The sequence below is a fragment of the Xyrauchen texanus genome, chromosome 24 (genome assembly GCF_025860055.1).
Source record: "Xyrauchen texanus isolate HMW12.3.18 chromosome 24, RBS_HiC_50CHRs, whole genome shotgun sequence".
Classification (NCBI taxonomy): Eukaryota; Metazoa; Chordata; class Actinopteri; order Cypriniformes; family Catostomidae; genus Xyrauchen; species Xyrauchen texanus.
The window spans coordinates 29,627,003-29,644,813 of record NC_068299.1 but is presented as its reverse complement, the minus strand read 5'-3'; the positions used below and the strand labels follow the sequence as shown (position 1 = coordinate 29,644,813).

General features: G+C 37.5%; 1 protein-coding gene across 5 annotated transcripts in view; it reads left to right on the top strand.

Moving 5' to 3' along the window:
- kcnma1a (potassium large conductance calcium-activated channel, subfamily M, alpha member 1a) overlaps window positions 1–17,811 on the top strand; it is a 300,462-nt gene that overhangs the window by 239,453 nt on the left and 43,198 nt on the right. For 3 of the 5 annotated variants that reach the window (XM_052089534.1, XM_052089532.1, XM_052089533.1), the window contains exons 17-18: window positions 4,734–4,820; window positions 4,982–5,058. In XM_052089534.1, coding sequence (XP_051945494.1) covers window positions 4,734–4,820; window positions 4,982–5,058 — 164 coding nt within the window. Of the gene's footprint in view, window positions 1–4,733; window positions 4,821–4,981; window positions 5,059–8,793; window positions 8,803–13,813; window positions 13,988–17,811 lie in introns of all 5 variants that reach the window. The other 2 variants (XM_052089530.1, XM_052089531.1) reach the window with 2 other exon arrangements.

Here is a 17,811-nt window from a genome sequence, read left to right as displayed (position 1 = left end):
TTCTCTTCGCAGACATTCATCGAACTTTATGGGTTAGATGCTTTGCTACTCCGGGCTCTTATGCCCTTGAGTCGACATCTGAAGCTCATGTCTGAGACCTCTCGTGTTTTTGTGAGTACACTGCACAACCGTAGGGGTCCGGACAGCCCCAAGTGCGGCGGCGTGGGTATTGCGTTCCCCGTAGCGCTTAGCAGCGCAACATCGTAGTGAAGCTTTTTGTAAAGGGAACGTCTCGGGTTACATGTGTAACCCTTGTTCCCTGAAAAAAGCGGAACGAGATGTTGCGCTGCTTTGCCGCACTGGGACGTCCCAGGACTGCTCTTCAAAAAGAAGTATATGACGACACCTGGTGACGTATCCATTTATAGCCTGGCCTCAGGTGCATCTAATGATTACATCAGCCGAGGCTATAAATTCCGGTCAGTGTTCATTGACGTGTTCCACACATTATTCAGCTCGGCTCACAGCTAAAGCTGTTCCCCGTAGCGCTTAGCAGCGCAACATCTCGTTCCGCTTTTTTCAGGGAACAAGGGTTACACATGTAACCCGAGACGTTTTTTACTCTATCACTTGGTATGATACAGTTCATATAATTTGATTATTTTCTAATGGATATCTATTAAAGTTTGATTAATAACTTTGCCATACCACACATAATGACAAAACCTTTAGAGGGCACAAAATGATCCTTTAGTGGAACAATCAATTTGGTATTCTAGGCTGATTTTGAAGTTCACTGCCTAAACATTGAAGTACACTTTGGTATTTAGACCATAATTTTCAGAGTTAACCAATGCGAAGAGTATTTTTTATGGTGTTTTGCCCTCTACTTTAGTTATTGACCAATATTTTTTCGTCTCAATGTGCAGATACAGGTACTGTACACCACAACGCCTTTTGTTTGGTCTATGTTTGATTTAAAATGTTTTCTTGTTGTTTGCAGAAGCAGAAAGCGGTATGCCCTCTTCATTATCTCACCCCTCCACACTTTAGATCAACTCTGGGCGAAAAACTTAAGGATATTGTACCATCCCCCATCTCAAAAATGGCCAAAATGTCTTGCTATCTCTCTCTTATTGTGATATTTGTGCTAAGTGCACTAACTTCTTTGCAGGCAGAGAGAGTAGTTGAAATTGTTCAATTCGCGTTTCTTTGTGTGTGCTGTTCACATATCAACGCAGCGTTTATCCACATCATAAATCTTATTTTGTCTCAACGTCCTTTCCCTTTCTTTTCCCCCTGTTCAGTTATTTTTCAGTATTCATCAGCCATGAGCCATTTCTGCCCCTGTGTTTTTCAGCATTGTACTTTCCATGCAAACAGTACTTCATGTTTTTCTCTCTTATTGCTCTTTGCCAAGAGCATATTGTAATGCACAGAGGAAAGGCTTCTAAATGGAACCTTAATGCACAGAAAAACTGTTCTCAGTGCATTATATATATATATATTTAAAAAAAATATACATTCACTTCACAGTCTTAAATCCTAAACAACTTGAATGATTGGTTAATCAAGGCCACATTACCCATGGCAACCATCTCTGCCTTTTCTGTCATTACCACTCTAACACTGTATTGCGTTAATGTGTCTTTGTGTGTGTCTGTTACTGTGTGTCTGTGTAGGAGCGAGTGTGATTTGTATTTTTTACATAAGTGTGAGACAGACAGTGTTGAGTAGATGGTAGGTTTGTTTGTCAGTTTGTGTCTGGAACCGGCATTCATCATGTCCCCAAATGCCTGTGTGTCTCTGAGTAGATGTTTATGAAGTGAGGTCACTTCCTGTCAGTTTGGTGTTCTGTACAACAATCCAACTGCACAGAAGTTACTGCAAAAGTTTGCATCTACGTGCCACTGTGCGGTGGCTGCACCTGCTCTCTTTTAGATGTGCCCTTGGTTGTGACACTCTTGATAACCGCATGCCCGAACACTCTGTGACATGTGATGCTTGCTTTGTTTCCCATAATATGAGGTTTGATCTGAGTTGATGCCATGCAATCAGTCAATAAACAGCCCACTGCAAGGGGCTCCTTTCTGATTTTGTGTCAATCAGTGTGAAAATCTCACATTTAGGGAGCAATGTGTGTGAATCTGTCAGTGAACAAGTCCATTTGTTTTCATCTTCTGAACAGCATGCCAAATGTGCTGCTTCTCACTAAGGGGGCTATTTAATCAGATGTAAAGCTTAGTGATAAAAGCAATGATTTCTAGCAAAACAGACCGCTTTTGACATTTTCAATAACTATCCAGTCAATTTTCGCTTTATGATGGATTAAATCCCCCTCTTACGGTCTTCATTCCCAATGTAATGGTTATGCTTTGAGCCAAGAGGAAAGAGATTTGATAGAATACATGTATCAAACAATATATGAATATATGAATTTGTGAGATCCAGTTAAGACTTCTTTATCCTATAGATTAGTGGAACATCTTGAATGTGGCTTTAATGGTCATGGACACACTGCAGCTAAATATGGTTGTCACTCTCCTTTTAGTTCTTAATCATGTTCTGTACACACACTGTTCAGTAATTTGCTGGAGTGACAACAACATTCTACAAACAAATTGACTCCTGAAGAATTAATGTAGTGACAACTGCATTTTAATAATTTCCATGTGTACAGAACTGAATTGAACAACTTGTTAATGACATGATAAATAGTGCGTGAAAGATGTGTCCTGTTTTCTCCTAGTCAAATCACATAAACCGAGATATTTGTCCTCGCTCAATCATATATTCTAGTCTGTTACTCTCCACTGTAGTTTCTCTCACCAGCCCTGCCATCTCAGGGTAACCCACACGATAGCACACACATGCTTAACATGCAAAAAAAAACAAAAGAGGGGTCCACTCTGTTGAGGGCAGTTAATTCAAAATTGCAGGATAATAATATATCTCAGGTTGATAATATGTCCTTGGTCAGAAATAGTGAACACCAAACAGGTTAAACTGGGGGCATCCATGTTTCTTATTTACAGGTGTTTGATGCTGTAGCGTTGCTATGGTTATCACTTGTAATTCACTGTAATTTCGAAGGAACTCCTGTATTCTATACACACAAAAAACAAAAATTTTGGGTATTCACTCCTGCAAAGTTCCAAAATGTTGTAGTGTGTACATGACCAATGTGAACGGCAGTTTATAGCTTTCTCTTTCGTTTGGGCTCTTTGGCCTTGGCACTCCTGCCAGGCTGGACATTTGTCAAGTGTTGCAGTCACCACTAAATCCATTGAAACCTAACAACAGGCAAGCATTAATGGCTGTGTTGTGTCGTCCTGTCTCTGTCTAATTAATGGGGAATGATACAGTGATTCAGTAGTGACTCTGTCCACACTGCTGGATCTCTATTCTTACAAAGCAAACTCTCCAAAATATTTGGCAGAAGTTGACATTGACATCATAAACATCAAAATGTGCTGCCCACCAAGGGAAGTCACACCGAGACACTGACAGTGTTAGTTCAGGTTTGATAATGAATGGTAGATATGTTTACTGTCAAATCACAGAGGAGTGCACATGTTTATTTTTCTGATGATGTCATGATGGACTTATATTTACAAAAAAAATGGACCATGTGGCTTATGAGCGAACATTTAAAATGTAATGATAAATAAATTTAATTAAAAAAAGACCATGTTTTCTTAAGGTACATCTCTCTAGAATTTGGCCTCCCTTTCTGCACTATAGCAACCAAAAGTAAAACTGACCAATTCACTTTTGCCCCCATATTTGGCCCCAAATATTTTCAAGCCATACTTAATAATGTATTTAATGTTTTTGTATTGTTTAGCAAAATATAAAACCAAGTAAAAATTTTAATGGACAAATTGCTCTAACATACTTTACAATTCTTTTTTAATTTTTTTCACAAAAACAAGTTTGTTAAGTTTTAAAATTCTATATTTATACTATATTTTGTGCAAAATTTTGACAAAAAGTACAGTATTGTGACACTTTTTTTTTTGTCAAAATGGAGCATGGCCTTAGTTAATGTGATGAAGGACACCTGTGGTTACTCTTTTAGGATACCTGTGTAAACATGAGGTAAACTGATATTTAATACATCCATTAAAATTACCTTAACCAGTTGGTTTCTAAGAAAGGTGTTCAATTTAGTTCAAAGAAAAAAGGTATAGCTTCTTTTGTTTGCAGATGTCACTTGGTTTGATATTTTTCTTCTAATGTACTAGGATTTTTAGCATGACTTCATGTCCAAATACTTTGTGGGACCACTGCATACTTACATGTGATGCAGAACCAAAGGCCTATTTTACTGAATTTTACTGGTCATTCCCTTGCATTTCAGCTGCACTAAAGTAATCCAGTGCTGTGTAGATATAGACCACACACCTTCTGTTTCAGAGGGCCTGTCGACTGTTTCCATCCCAATTTAAATTCTTTCTTTTATCTCATCATTCAAGTATGATAAAATAATTAAAATTGGCTAGTCATGTTGTTGTGTTGTTTTGTGTGTGAAGCCAGTTAAATAAATGGAAACCAAGTGGTCTGAAGGGTATTTTACAATAGCTCCATTTGCTGACAACCTTGCTGACTGCTTTTTGGAAGAGAAGTACAATTTCAGTGGCAAAATTTTAGGCAGTTTATGCATGTTTTCTCATCAGTCTTCTTAACAAGGTCAAACAACATGTGTACCATTCCTCTTGATTAGAGCGTTTGGATGTGCGAGATAGATTTATTTCATGTTAATGAGAATTACCCTCTTTCTCATTAAACAGTATTCTGATCAACCCGGGAAATCACGTTAAGATGCAAGAGGGGACATTGGGATTCTTTATCGCCAGTGACGCCAAAGAGGTGAAAAGGTAATCGGTATCTAAATCCATCAAAATTACTATTCCTCTTGTGTTTGTTTACACACTTTTTTTGTTGTTACTATTTTTCACGTTTTAATACAAATCAGAACTGTGAAATGTGAAGGACATAGTTGAAGGAGAATGTTCAATTGTTTACTGTCTTTCTTCAGAGCATTTTTCTACTGTAAAGCTTGTCATGATGACATCACAGATCCCAAAAGGATAAAAAAGTGTGGCTGCAAAAGAAGTAAGTAAACCCGACCATTCCTCCCCTCCTGTGAGCACTATACAATACTACAGTACTACACAATACTATTTAAAAAAAAAAAAAATACTAATGTAACATCATTTCAAAACAAGATAAAATAGATATAGGCATTTTCTGAAGGAGATACCAGTGCTTTCAAGGCAGCAAAATAACTTTAGGTAAGCTAACCACTAGGGCGTGTTGATATATCACAATACTTTTTCTCACAATTTTGTATCAATATTTGAGGTCCATCTATCGATATTTATATTGAACTATTTGTCTATTCATATCATGCCCAGCATTTCAATAAAGAAAAAAATAGGTCGTCGCAAGATCCACACAATCAATTTGTCATTGAGTAATGTCTCTTTCATTCTCTCGGTAGGGCTGGGCGATATATTTAATATTAACGATATATACAAGATAATTTTGCTGATGATGTAAAATTGACCAACATGGTGAATATTACGATGATTTTAATGTGCTTTCATTTGGCTATTAACAAAATAACATTAAAATGGCAAGTCAATATGTGATTATTACTCCACAAAAGGCTGTGATTTAAAGATGGATAAATGGTCTGTGTGTGATTCAGAACAAAACAGTGATGACCTGATCTGTGTGTACGCGCATGGCGGCGCTCTCAGATCAGTTCACGTGCATTGTGAAATCAAAGTAAATCGGGTTCAAGCATTCACACAATTCCAAACATTAGTAACAGTTACAAGTTATTACACAAATCTACAAACACGGCACAGAATAACAGAAAAGGAGGAGATTACAGTCTTTCTGGAAATGCAGAACACTGTAAACTGTCAAATACACATTACATTTTTGTGTCGAAATAAAAGCTCCTTGTGAAGTTGAAGTAAATATGACATCACTTTCGGTGTACAAATAAAAGCCCCAGGGTGTAGATGAAGTAAACAGGACAAAAATATATTACTTTTGTTTAATAAAAAGCATAATTTACCTTCAAATGTTTTTACTGTGCAAAGCTACTTCAACTGAACATTGTATAATACTAAATTATTACTGTGGGACATGTCAGGTTGATTATAATATAATGCTGAATTATCATTATTATTTTGATTATTAGATTTACGTTAAGCTACTATGTATCATTGTGTATAAAATATAAAGTGCATATCCATGAAAATGATTGAATTTCATACTCCCTTGTGTTTATTTGAAAAACAAAACAAGCAAAAACACTTTTGAGCCATTTTAGAGCAAATACATAATTATCGAGATATAATTTTTTTACGACTGTCGCCCACCCTACCTCTCACTATTTTACAGTCAGTAATTGATCAAAAACAACAAAAGAAGCATTTATTTCTATTTATACATATAATAAAATGCTTTAAAGAAACCATTTGACCAAACACTTCTGTCCCTGCCGCTGGTCTTAAAGAGACAGTACCGTTTTAACTCTTGTTCTTCATATCAATGTAAATACTTGTAAATAGTACAAATTAGGCATGTAAACAACAAACCTGTCAAAAAATATAAATATGCAATATAATATATGCAATTTCACATTTATTGATGGAACACATGGAATTTGTGGAATTTTGAATTTTTGAAAAGCTAAAATGATGATGAAAAACCGAATCATAAAATAACATTTGTAATCTTAATATTTCCATAATTTACTAAATTATTAAGTCCCCTGTATAATTATTAGAGTATTAGATGAAAGATTATTTGTTTAAAATTGAAATATACCCAAATTTACTGGAATTGAAAGCTTGTGAATCAGATTAGAATCAAATCATGATATTGTGATTTGTCGATTCGTAACATATGTATCATGATGTATCTAATTGTGATGTGTATCGTAATACGTATTGAGGTGCCTGGTTATAGCCGGCTATACTTACCACTAAAGTTTTATTCTTTGATTATGAGTAAATTAAATGTGGCATTAGATCTGCCTTGAACTCTGCTGTTGTACTCGGCATGCTCTTTTTTCTTTTTCTGTTGGAAAACTTTCGCAAGGAGTATAAAGGTTACATAACTCACAAATAGATAGGACATATAATGCTGAAGTTATTTACAAAGCAAGGTTTGAATGGAGTCTGTATGTTTATGAGTTCAGGCTGAATTAACTGCATAAATGTAATACTAAGTTAGAGCGCTGCCTTGCAACCACTGTAAAAAGACAAATAAGTACTAAAATAATAGCAGTTTAAAGCACCTAGAAATATTCTCTTTCTCTTTGAAAAGAGCCATATGAATGAATATGTGGACAGCAATGAAACGTAGACACCAGAATTCATCTTCATCAAAAACAGACTAGCTTTAAAATGGAAGGCCTAGAAAAGGAAGGCGAAAGATGACAATGTGAAAAGAGTGGGACTCTTGAGGAAAGCCAGTCATCTTCATGCTAGTGGCGGAGAGAGATACAGATGTAGAGAGAGAATGACGTGATTAGCGGGGCTGAAGAGAGAGGCTGTCAGTTTGCGGTGGCTTCAGTTGGAGAGAGACTGCAGTAATGACACCAGTCAGGTGGAAAAACAAAAGGCAATAGCTGCTTTGCCCACCCTTGCCAGACACACCGTAAACACACTCCTGGCCCAGGATCATTTTAACAATCATATCCACCCTGTTTACCCAGAACGCCCAATGCTTGTGCTGATCAGATGCATCACTGTCATGTCTTACTGCCTCTGCCAGGCAAAAACACTTTCTGACAGTAAGTCAGTGAGGTAGAAGAGAGATTAATAGCTCCACTGTCTGAGCAGCTCTAGCATAGGCCATTACATACTAATGAGAGATGTATAATTTGATATAAATGTTCTTCACACACCTTCTTAAATTATGTAAACATGCATCAACACTTTAGATTTACCATCAATATGGTTGGCGTCATGTGCTAAATTTGGTTTTATTGAATGAAGCCATATTTATGAATTAATGTTTAGTGTAGCGTACATTAACATTAATGTTGAAATGATGCATTGTTATTACTTGACCTATTTAAGCATTTGTCCAAACCTGTTAGCCACAAGAAGATTAATTCATCTGAAATACCAGTGGCCTTACACTGTGCACTTCTAAACAGCTGCCTTTAATTGGAGAATTATTTTCATTTATTTTCCACACTGAATACATTTTTTACCAAAAATGAAAATTCTGCCATCATTTATTCACACTCATGTTGTTACCCGACTTGTATTTTTGTCATGGAATAAAAAAGGAAATATTTGGCAGAATGTTAACCATTTGCTTTCAATGTATGGATAATAGATGAAATGGTGACTGAGGCTAACATTCTGCCAAGCATCTCCTTTTGTGCTCCATAAAGGAAAGTCGTACAGGTTTAGAACAACATGAGGGTGTGTAACTGATAAGTTATTATTTTTTTTTTTGGGTGAACTGTCCCTTTTCATTTAAGTATTTGTAGAAATATAATAACAATAATTTGCCAGATGTTACACCAAATGTGTTTGATAAAACATTTAAATGTGAATTAAAGCTTGTCTTTTGCTTTTATTCTGATTTGTTGTCATCTCAGTCGTATGTTTTTGATGAAGTACCCCCTTTTTTTTTCCCCCGGCTCAAATAAGGCCTATAGCCTCAGTAAGGTAGATGAGGTTTCCATTGCTCTAATGGAAGTTTGTGTTCTTTTTTCACCCACTTTATGATCATTGACATACTTTTTGATGTATTTCCTTCCTTGCTGCCTTGGAATACTGCCTCTTTATTTAAAATGCTCACTGATAGTGACATATTGTGAGTAAAAACGGGTTTCCTGTGGCCCAGAGTACATATCTATCTATCTATCTATCTATCTATCTATCTATCTATCTATCTATCTATCTATCTATCTATCTATCTATCTATCTATCTATCTATCTATCTATCTATCTATCTATATATATATATATATATATATATACATATCTATATATCTATGTTGCATGTATCTAGCTGTTGTATCCTCCTACACCTCTCATCTCTCCACTGTCCTCAGCCCAAAACAATACAGCAGATTTTACTGGCCTGAAAATGACCAAAAGCTCTTTTTTTGGTCCCCGTCCAGATGGAAGTTACCTCCAAACTGAAGAGGCCACATTATTTGTAATAGGAAGGAGCTTTAAATGAATGTTTCAGGTTCAATATAGGTTAAGCTGAATTGACAAAATTTGTGGCATAATGTTAAAGGTGGGGTATGTGATTTGCAAAACGGCCGGCAGATTTTGAAAATACACAACTCTAAGGTCCTACCTTCTCTCCTCCAACGCTGGCCCTGACTCCACCCATTCGAAAAACATGGACGCGCAATCATGCACGAGCGAAAACTCAGATGCGCAGTGTTCTAGCAGTGTTCTAGACTCACTAGTCAAACAGTGCATTCACCTGTCAGACAATTTTTCAGAGCAAATTGTTGACACAGCAGGAGGAGGGGTTCGCATACCACTCTTGAAAGGTGTAGAGCTGATTTTCTCATAACTGTAAAAAAAAAGAACATCGCCAGCCCTGGCGTCTGTACAGCGGTCTTCTATTCAAAACAGGATTCATAGAAATGTGGAACAACCCCACTAGCACTATAAAAGCTCTATTCTCCATACATAAATACAATCGCTTCCTGTTACTGGGTCACGAGCTTTGAGTATGCGCATCGAACGGGACACGCGCGCCAGGGTGGTGGGGGAAGGGGGGCATGGTACAACCGTTTGATTGACACATTTTCTGTCCAATGATTCTAGATGGTCTTGAAAATGATTGGCTGGAGTTTTTCGAGTCCTGCCCGTTCCACAGATGATTAAATTGCTTAATTTTCATTTCAGTGCTTCTAATTTACAGCCAGTAAGTGGGTTAGGAATAGGATTTCAAGTTATTTTGAAAAAATGGTCAAAAAAGAAAATCACATACCCCACCTTTAATTACCACTTAAAAATTATTTCAAATTAAAAAATTTAAAATCACTGTTCAAGTAAGGTGCTTACAATGAATGGGGCCTTTTCATAAAAATAAAAAACTCACTGTTTCAAAAGTATAGCAACAAGACTTAAAATTATACATGTTAACTTGATTTGAATGTGATAAAGTTATACTCAATATTACAACTTCATGATGATGTAATGCCGGTAAACCATGTTATCTGATAAACCCCATAATGCCTGTAAATCCCTGAATTTATCAAACTGAATTCAAATTAACACATAATGTTTACGGATTTTGGCTATACTTTTGAAACAGAATGTTTTAATGTTTATGGACTGGCCACATTCATTTCCATGTTTAAATGCCTTACCATAACCAAGATTTATGTTTTTTTTTTTTTTTGCATCATTCTGATATTTGAAATCAGAGGTTAGTTTCAGAGGTTTTTTGACCCTCCTGAATCTTAACGAAAACTGAAATGAAATGTCAAGTAAGCCGATAGATATTGCTGCTATTAATCATGGACTTTAAGAGCCCAAGGGGGGAGGTAAAATCCACTTGAATCAGTCCACTCACTATCAGGGGCAATTTCGCATGCTGTTGTATTTTCAGAGAGGGGAAATTGTTCTATGGGAAGTTTTTCAAATTCTTAGACTTAACGAGCATCATCTCCAAAACACAATCAAAACAATCTGGTCCCCTTCTTGCCTACAGCCTCCCCTTTGTCTCTATTGCTTGGCCCCTGCCCATCCTCTACACAACACAAGAGCCACTGCAGAAATTGAAACACTCCACTTCTGCATTTCAATTCTTTTCACTAGTTGGGCCATTTTTTACTCACTGCCCTCACTGATAAGTGCATCTCTCAACATAATAGAGTCATGGTGGTATAGACCTACTGTAGATGTTGCACAGAACGTGGCCACTAGATGTCACTGTAGTTCTATTAATGAGAGTGGAATGGAACGAGAACACTGAGGTCCTCATAAACCTTTTTAGCAAGACTGCTATTAGCGAGTGTGCATAACAGGGTATCCCACTTCTCACATTATTTTCCTCATTTAGGTATAAACCAAGATGCCTGGGGTGTTGTTTTCTTTTTTATTTGTATTTTTTATATACAAGTAGGAGTGTGTTTGGTTGTGATTCTACCATAAATCTAGGAGCTTGTGTGAAGTATTTTGTTGTAGTTAGGGCTTCATTTTATGTTAAGTCACTCTTGATTTACAATGATACTTCACCCCAAAATTCAAATCCTCATGTTGTTCCAAACTCATTTGACATTCTTCCATGGAACACAAATGGAGGTATTAGGCATAATTCAACCACTGATGGTGGAGGAAAGACATGGTCTGCACTTATATAGCGCCTTTTTAACCGTAGCGGTATTCAAAGCGCTTTACACTGCATCTCATTCACCCATTCACACACTCCTTCACACGCCAGTGACGGCAGAGCTGCCATGCAAGGTGCTAGCCTGCCATTGAGAGCAACTTGGGGTTCAGTGTCTTGCCCAAGGACACTTCGGCATGTGGAATCATATCTAAAATAAATGTATAACTACATTTTTGCAAACTGACTTTTAAATGCAGCGTTCTATGTTTCGTCGTAGTTTCTTGGTGAAATTAACACTAGAGGTGCTACAACAACTGTGCAGGTTTTGTTTTTTCATTTCTCATTTTGTTTTTAGACACTTTCAGTTAGGTTTAGATGTTGGTTTAGGATAAGGATGTCTGTTTTGTTTAACTCTCATTTGGTTTTACAACAATATCAGTTAGGTTTAAAGTTTTAGGTCAGGAAAGTATGTTTTACCCATTAAAACTTCCATCTAATATGCACCTTTAAAACCTTGTCTGATTACGACACCATTTCACTCACTTCTGGCGCCCTCCACTGGACATTTCAGTGGGAAAGTGCAGCAAAACATCTAATAACTTTGTTTTGCAAAAATGTTGCCCCAGTCACCTAATGTTCATGAAATCAGGCAGGCGTAATCACAGCCTCAGTCACCATTAAGTTTAATTCTATAGAAATAGATTCAATGACGGTGAATGGTGACTGCCTAACATCTCCTTTTGCGTTCCATGGAAGAAAGAAACCAAAATGGCTTTGAAATAACATGAGGTTAAATGATGTATCATCTTATAGTAGGCTATAATGTACTGTAAGCTTCTGCAGAATATATGACAAAAATATCCTGTTAGTCACTAGTATTGTGATTTTAGGGCGAGGAAAGACAGTACAGTTGCTGAGAACATTCTTGCTAAATGTGGTTGTTTTGTTAAAGAGGCTTCAGTAAATAGACTCTGTGTTGTCATGTTCAGTCACTCACATCATCCTGTTGTCTCATGTCTATACCGCCATCCATGTTTCACTGACTAACATATGTGCTCTGATGAATGTCAACCCTCAGACTCTGAAGTGACAGATTTCAGCATGAATTGAAGTAGAAGCCCCGCTGCTGCATGTTTTTGCATTGCCTTAATCTGTTTAAGCCCTGTAAACAATTGACCGGGTTCCCATTTAAGAGACAAGACTACGGTCACCTCCTGCATGCCTAGTCTCCTTAATTTCAGCTATTATGCATAGTTCTACAAGAATAACTGTCCCTGAGGTTATGGCTCTAAAGGCCAAGTCATTTACCCTATTATCTCTCCAGCATACAGCTGAAAATGGCCTCTTAATTCGGGCTCATAACCTCAGATGGAGGTCGAAGTCAAAGCAGGTTTTTCCCTGTGGATTGTTTGCTTTTTTTTTTTTGAGGGTGCCAGACTTGATTATGGTCTATTAACAAGGTGGCACCAAGAGAATGCATAGCAGGAACTGTTTTTAGTCCAGTTCACAGCAATCAAATGCATAGTCTCTCACCACAGCTCCTTTGAGAGAAAATGCATACATGCATACATACACTCTCATGCACATAGACTTACATACTGTAACTTTGAGTCAAACATACAATTCATGTGTTCATGCACACAAATGCATCTTGCATTTGTGTGCAAGGACTGAGGACTGATGAAATAGCCTTTTGGCATGAGCCCAGTGGTGTGCAGAGTTGAAGGGATAGCTCGCAGAAAAATCTTCATTCACTCATCCTCATATTGTTGCTAACACAACAGAAACTCTTAAGGAGATGTTAGAGAGTACTGTATATTAACCTATGCTAACATCTCCTTTTGTGTTTCACGGAAGATTACAGGTTTGAAATAACACAAGGGTGAGCAAATGATGTTGGAATTTTTATTTCTGCGTTATCTGTCCCTTTAAGTTTGACAAATAAAAGAAAATGCTCCCTTTAGAGCCTGTAGCACGTTGTGATGCTGATAACCTGCTGCTGCATGATGGGATACAGGTACGTGATCCTCTCCTTTAGATACAGAGGATGTTATCCAAACAGGTTTTTGCTGCTGAACTCATTCACCCATTCCTCTCTGCCTGAATGTCCCTTGCCCCACCCTCTGATCACACTGTCATACTGACCTTTTGACCTTTTATGACATGATCAGCCTTAGGGCAGGGCTTGACCCCAATGAGATTCCTGCTTCCTGGGAAAAATAGCATGCAAATAAGCCATCTATTAGATCTTTTCAAAATCAGATTTAAAATTAATCTACAAATCCGTATCATACTTCACTATGAAAATGTAAGCAGAAACAAATTATAAGTGAAGTAAACCATTGAGTGGGAGTGCAGTGTTCCATCTGCGGGTCAAGCCTGTCAGAGCTTGTGGCTAAGGCTTTGCACTTTTTGTTCCTGTTTTAAAGAAGTTACCTTCAGACTTCCCTGGTTGAAAAACTCTTGATCCTTGCCATTAACCTGCTGCTTTCCTCTCCTCTCATCCAACACATGACTGTAGCCAAGATGTCCGTCTACAAGCGAATGAAACTGGCATGTTGTTTTGATTGCGGGCGCTCTGAGCGCGACTGCTCGTGCATGTCAGGCAGTGTACATAGTAACATGGACAGCCTTCAGAGGGCCTTCCCACTTTCTTCTGTCTCTGTTCATGATTGCTCAACCAGTTTACGTGCCTGTAAGTTTTATCTCCAACCACATGCCGTTTGATGTCCGTGACCTGTGAGTGTGCGCGTGTCCGTAAGTCTTTACGTGCCTGTGCCGTATTTCATGTTCTGTGTGTTTTCCGTCTGTTTCGTTCCTCCATTATTTCTGTATCTGTGGCTTATTGGTTGATGTATTGGTATACTAGTATATATTATTTCTTGTTTGGTGAATTGGTGGTAGTTGAAGTTCCGTGGCTTCTCTGTGTTAGTGCTGGAGTTGGTGCAGTAGTGGCGCATGCTATGTTATTAGAGCACTTGTGCGGTGCTGGTGACCGTTTCACAGTCACTGGTTTGATGTTTACAATTTTTACATGGAAGGGGCACTGTATTATGTACTGTATTATGTGCTTTTATTAGACATATCTATGGGCTTGTGCTAATTATGTTCTTTGATACTGATGATGTTTTAACTATGTTTTCATGCTGATGTGACTTTTGAGGACTCTTCAGGTTAAGGAAAACACAGTCAAATGACTAACTTCTTTCTTTCCTCAATAGCACAGCTTCAGAAACACTGGATGCCTTCAATCCTTTGCTCTTTTACAACTATTGGCACACTTTTACACCTGGCATTAGCATGCGTTTGATATCCAGATTGGATCTATATGTATATTCTTGAGCTGGATTGCAAATACACCTTGCAATAGAGATAGAGATCCAATCACATCACGTAAAATGGACAATGCTACTTACATATTACATCAGAGGCTGCAGTAACTGAAAATTAATTTTCTTATTGCAAATAAAAAATACATATATTAATGGATCCTTCAAATGCTTTCCATCACATCAATCCTTTGGTGTTTTCAGGGTTTTTCCTGCATTTTTATCTTTCTTTCTTTTTCTTTTTTGCTAGCCAAAGTGAAATATCTGGCAACCAGAGCAAGTTAATGATATTCCTCTCATACACAAGCCAGCCAAAGTGATTAGACAACAGATCTGGAGACAGACGCGAGTGGCGATTTTAGAGAGACTAGGTGTTCCAGTTGTATTGCAATTGAACCATTACTGAGATAATGTTGTTTAAATCAGGTGACAAGATCACAACATGGCAGTGTCTGTTGTTTTTTTCACATTGTGATGGCAGAACAAACAGAAAAAGGCAAGAACCCACAACACAGCACTTTAACAGATGACTGTAGCACAAGCACCTCATTATATAATATTAATTGCTCATGTAGTTGTATCTGGATAATGAAAACACGTTTGCATTTACACCTTCTTTTATTGTGCTCAGAATCCGTCCCTGACTACCTCATAATGTGGTTTCAGTGATTGGGTGACAATGGGCCTTGGGTAAATTTACACCTGGCATTTTATTTGATCAAGTGCTATCCAATAGCTAAAAAAGCATTTTAATGGCAGGTGTTAATGTAAATGTCATACTTTTCTTGGACAAAAGAAAACAGTGACTTGAGCAAGACTGTTGTTTTGAATGTGGTCAATTAAAATGTTTTCATTTAAATGTAAAAGTCCATCTCACTGGTCAAGATCCCTTTTGACGACGTTTGCCCTGCTGAACAGACAAATTTACCAGCATGCAATTCCTATGCTTGTCTAGGCAGGTCCATGCTGGTTAGTACTGGCCTAATTAGACAGTCAAACCTATTTATACCTTTAAGTCTATTCTTCTTTACATTCATATTTTATTCATACACCAAATACTAGATTTAGATTGAAAGGGAGCTTTAGTGAGATTATCTGTTCATAAAGTGCAAGTATTTAGTGTGAATGTGTGTTCTGCTATTCTTGGACAACCACAAGCCATTAATCAGGGGTGTAAAGTAACAGATTACAAATGCTCAAGTTACTGTAATTAACTACTTTTTCCCAAGAATTTGACTTTTTTAAGTAGTTTAAAAATCTTTACTTGTGTACATTTTATGTTCTGTAACTGTACTTTTACTTAGCTATTTTCCCACCGTCTGTGTTCGCCACTTTCCTGTCCTGATTTTATTTTTATCTATCAACATGACTGGCAAGGGAGAGTCTTGTGACTCCTGTCAAATCAAATTACACACTTGAACAGCAGCTGCAGATCTGGCGCCAACTGTTATGGATGTGGAGAGTGCCTCAAGTACAGTTTACAGCTGAACATAACCGGCTGCAACTGAAAGGGCTTTTTGCAGTGAAAAAGGCCAGTTGCTTGATCGTGTCATATATGTGTATACTTCTACACATTCTATTTTTCAGTACTCTTTCCACCCCAGCCATTAATGCCTAAACAGTTTTCACCAGCTGAAATTAAACTTGTTCCTTTTGTAAAGTCCACATTTAATGTGGTACGTTGGCAATTGAGAAAAAAAAAAAAAAACACATCAAACTCTCCCGCCAACCACAGGATCTGATTCACCTTGATGATTTTCTCTTAGCCAGCAATCAGGGGAGAAAAAGTCAATGTGCTTTATTTAATGCCTTGTATACCACAGTTGGACTGTCAGGCTCGATGGTAAAGTTAAAAAGAGATCTCCTGACAGGAACTCAATTGAGATGGCATTGACTCAGGCTATTGGATGAGGTCAGATGACTGAAGCAGTTAGTTGTGTAACGGACAGTGCCAGAAAGGGGTCTTATCATTAAGCCTTAACAGATGTGAAATTCTAAAGCATCTGTCAATTAGGAATGGCAGCAGTGTGACCTACTGTAAAAGCAGGGGCCAGTTAAGGCGATCATGTTTCCTCTACAACCGCCTTCTGACTGCTCGCCATATCGGCTTAGATTAGCATCAAAATCCATGATGAGGTTGACTTTGTGTCTTGTGTTTTGATTTGTGGTGATATCCCTGGATACCAGTTACTGGTCATTACATTGTTACTGATCTCTTCTCTCAGTGTCATCCTTCATTGGTTTTCATTGCTGGCTTTTGCTTAGCTCCAGTTTTTCTGAATTAAGTGTGCTTTTGCTAAAGCTTTGGAGTTCTGACAACTTCTGCTAGCTGCGGGTTTGTATTGACTACCACTTATCAGCTGTCTAAGATCTAACTTTACATCTCTATGATGAGAAATTCAAGGAGCTCTACCATCTGACTTCTATTTCGCTCAGTCAGTAATGAAATTTCGATTATTTTGTTCAGAATATAAAGGCTCTAAGCATGTCTTCACATGATTGACCTTGTTTAGATTCTAATGTATATAGTTGACATAAAATAGTTGGCATGCCCTGCGTGCGGTGTGACATGACAAACTCCACCTTAAACTTTTTAAAAAGCATTATTTTATTATTACTATGATATCAGTGCCAGCCGGTCACACTTTATTTTACAGTGTCCCATTACTGTGTATTTACAAAGATAATTACAGAGTAATACAAATTAACTACATGTAACTGATGTGTAATTATTTTGTAAAGCTGCTTGAGACAGCAGCAGACGGCGAGAGAGAGACGCACAAATCTGTCTGTCTGTGTGTGTCGAGGAGTTTAAACGTTACTGCTGAAAAGCAGTGTGTTTTGTATGTGACGCTGAAAAGCGAAGAAGTCTTATTGTACACTGAAAAGTGTCAATAAAAATGCCTACGTGTTTGTCAAGCCGGTCCCATCTTCCTCTTTCTCGATCTTAAGAACTCGTTACACCATAGTAATTAATAATAGTAACATGTAAGGTGTGTAACACAGACACTCTACAAATAAAGTGTTATCATGTAGTCTCTTAACCTTATTAAATGTAAAATTACATGAAAACAAAGTATCACACTGCATGATTTTTTTAAATTAATTATCAAATACGAAAAGGTGAGTAACAATTGTTAAATGTTGACCAATAACAAAATATTACTCTTTCCCTTACACATTCAGACAC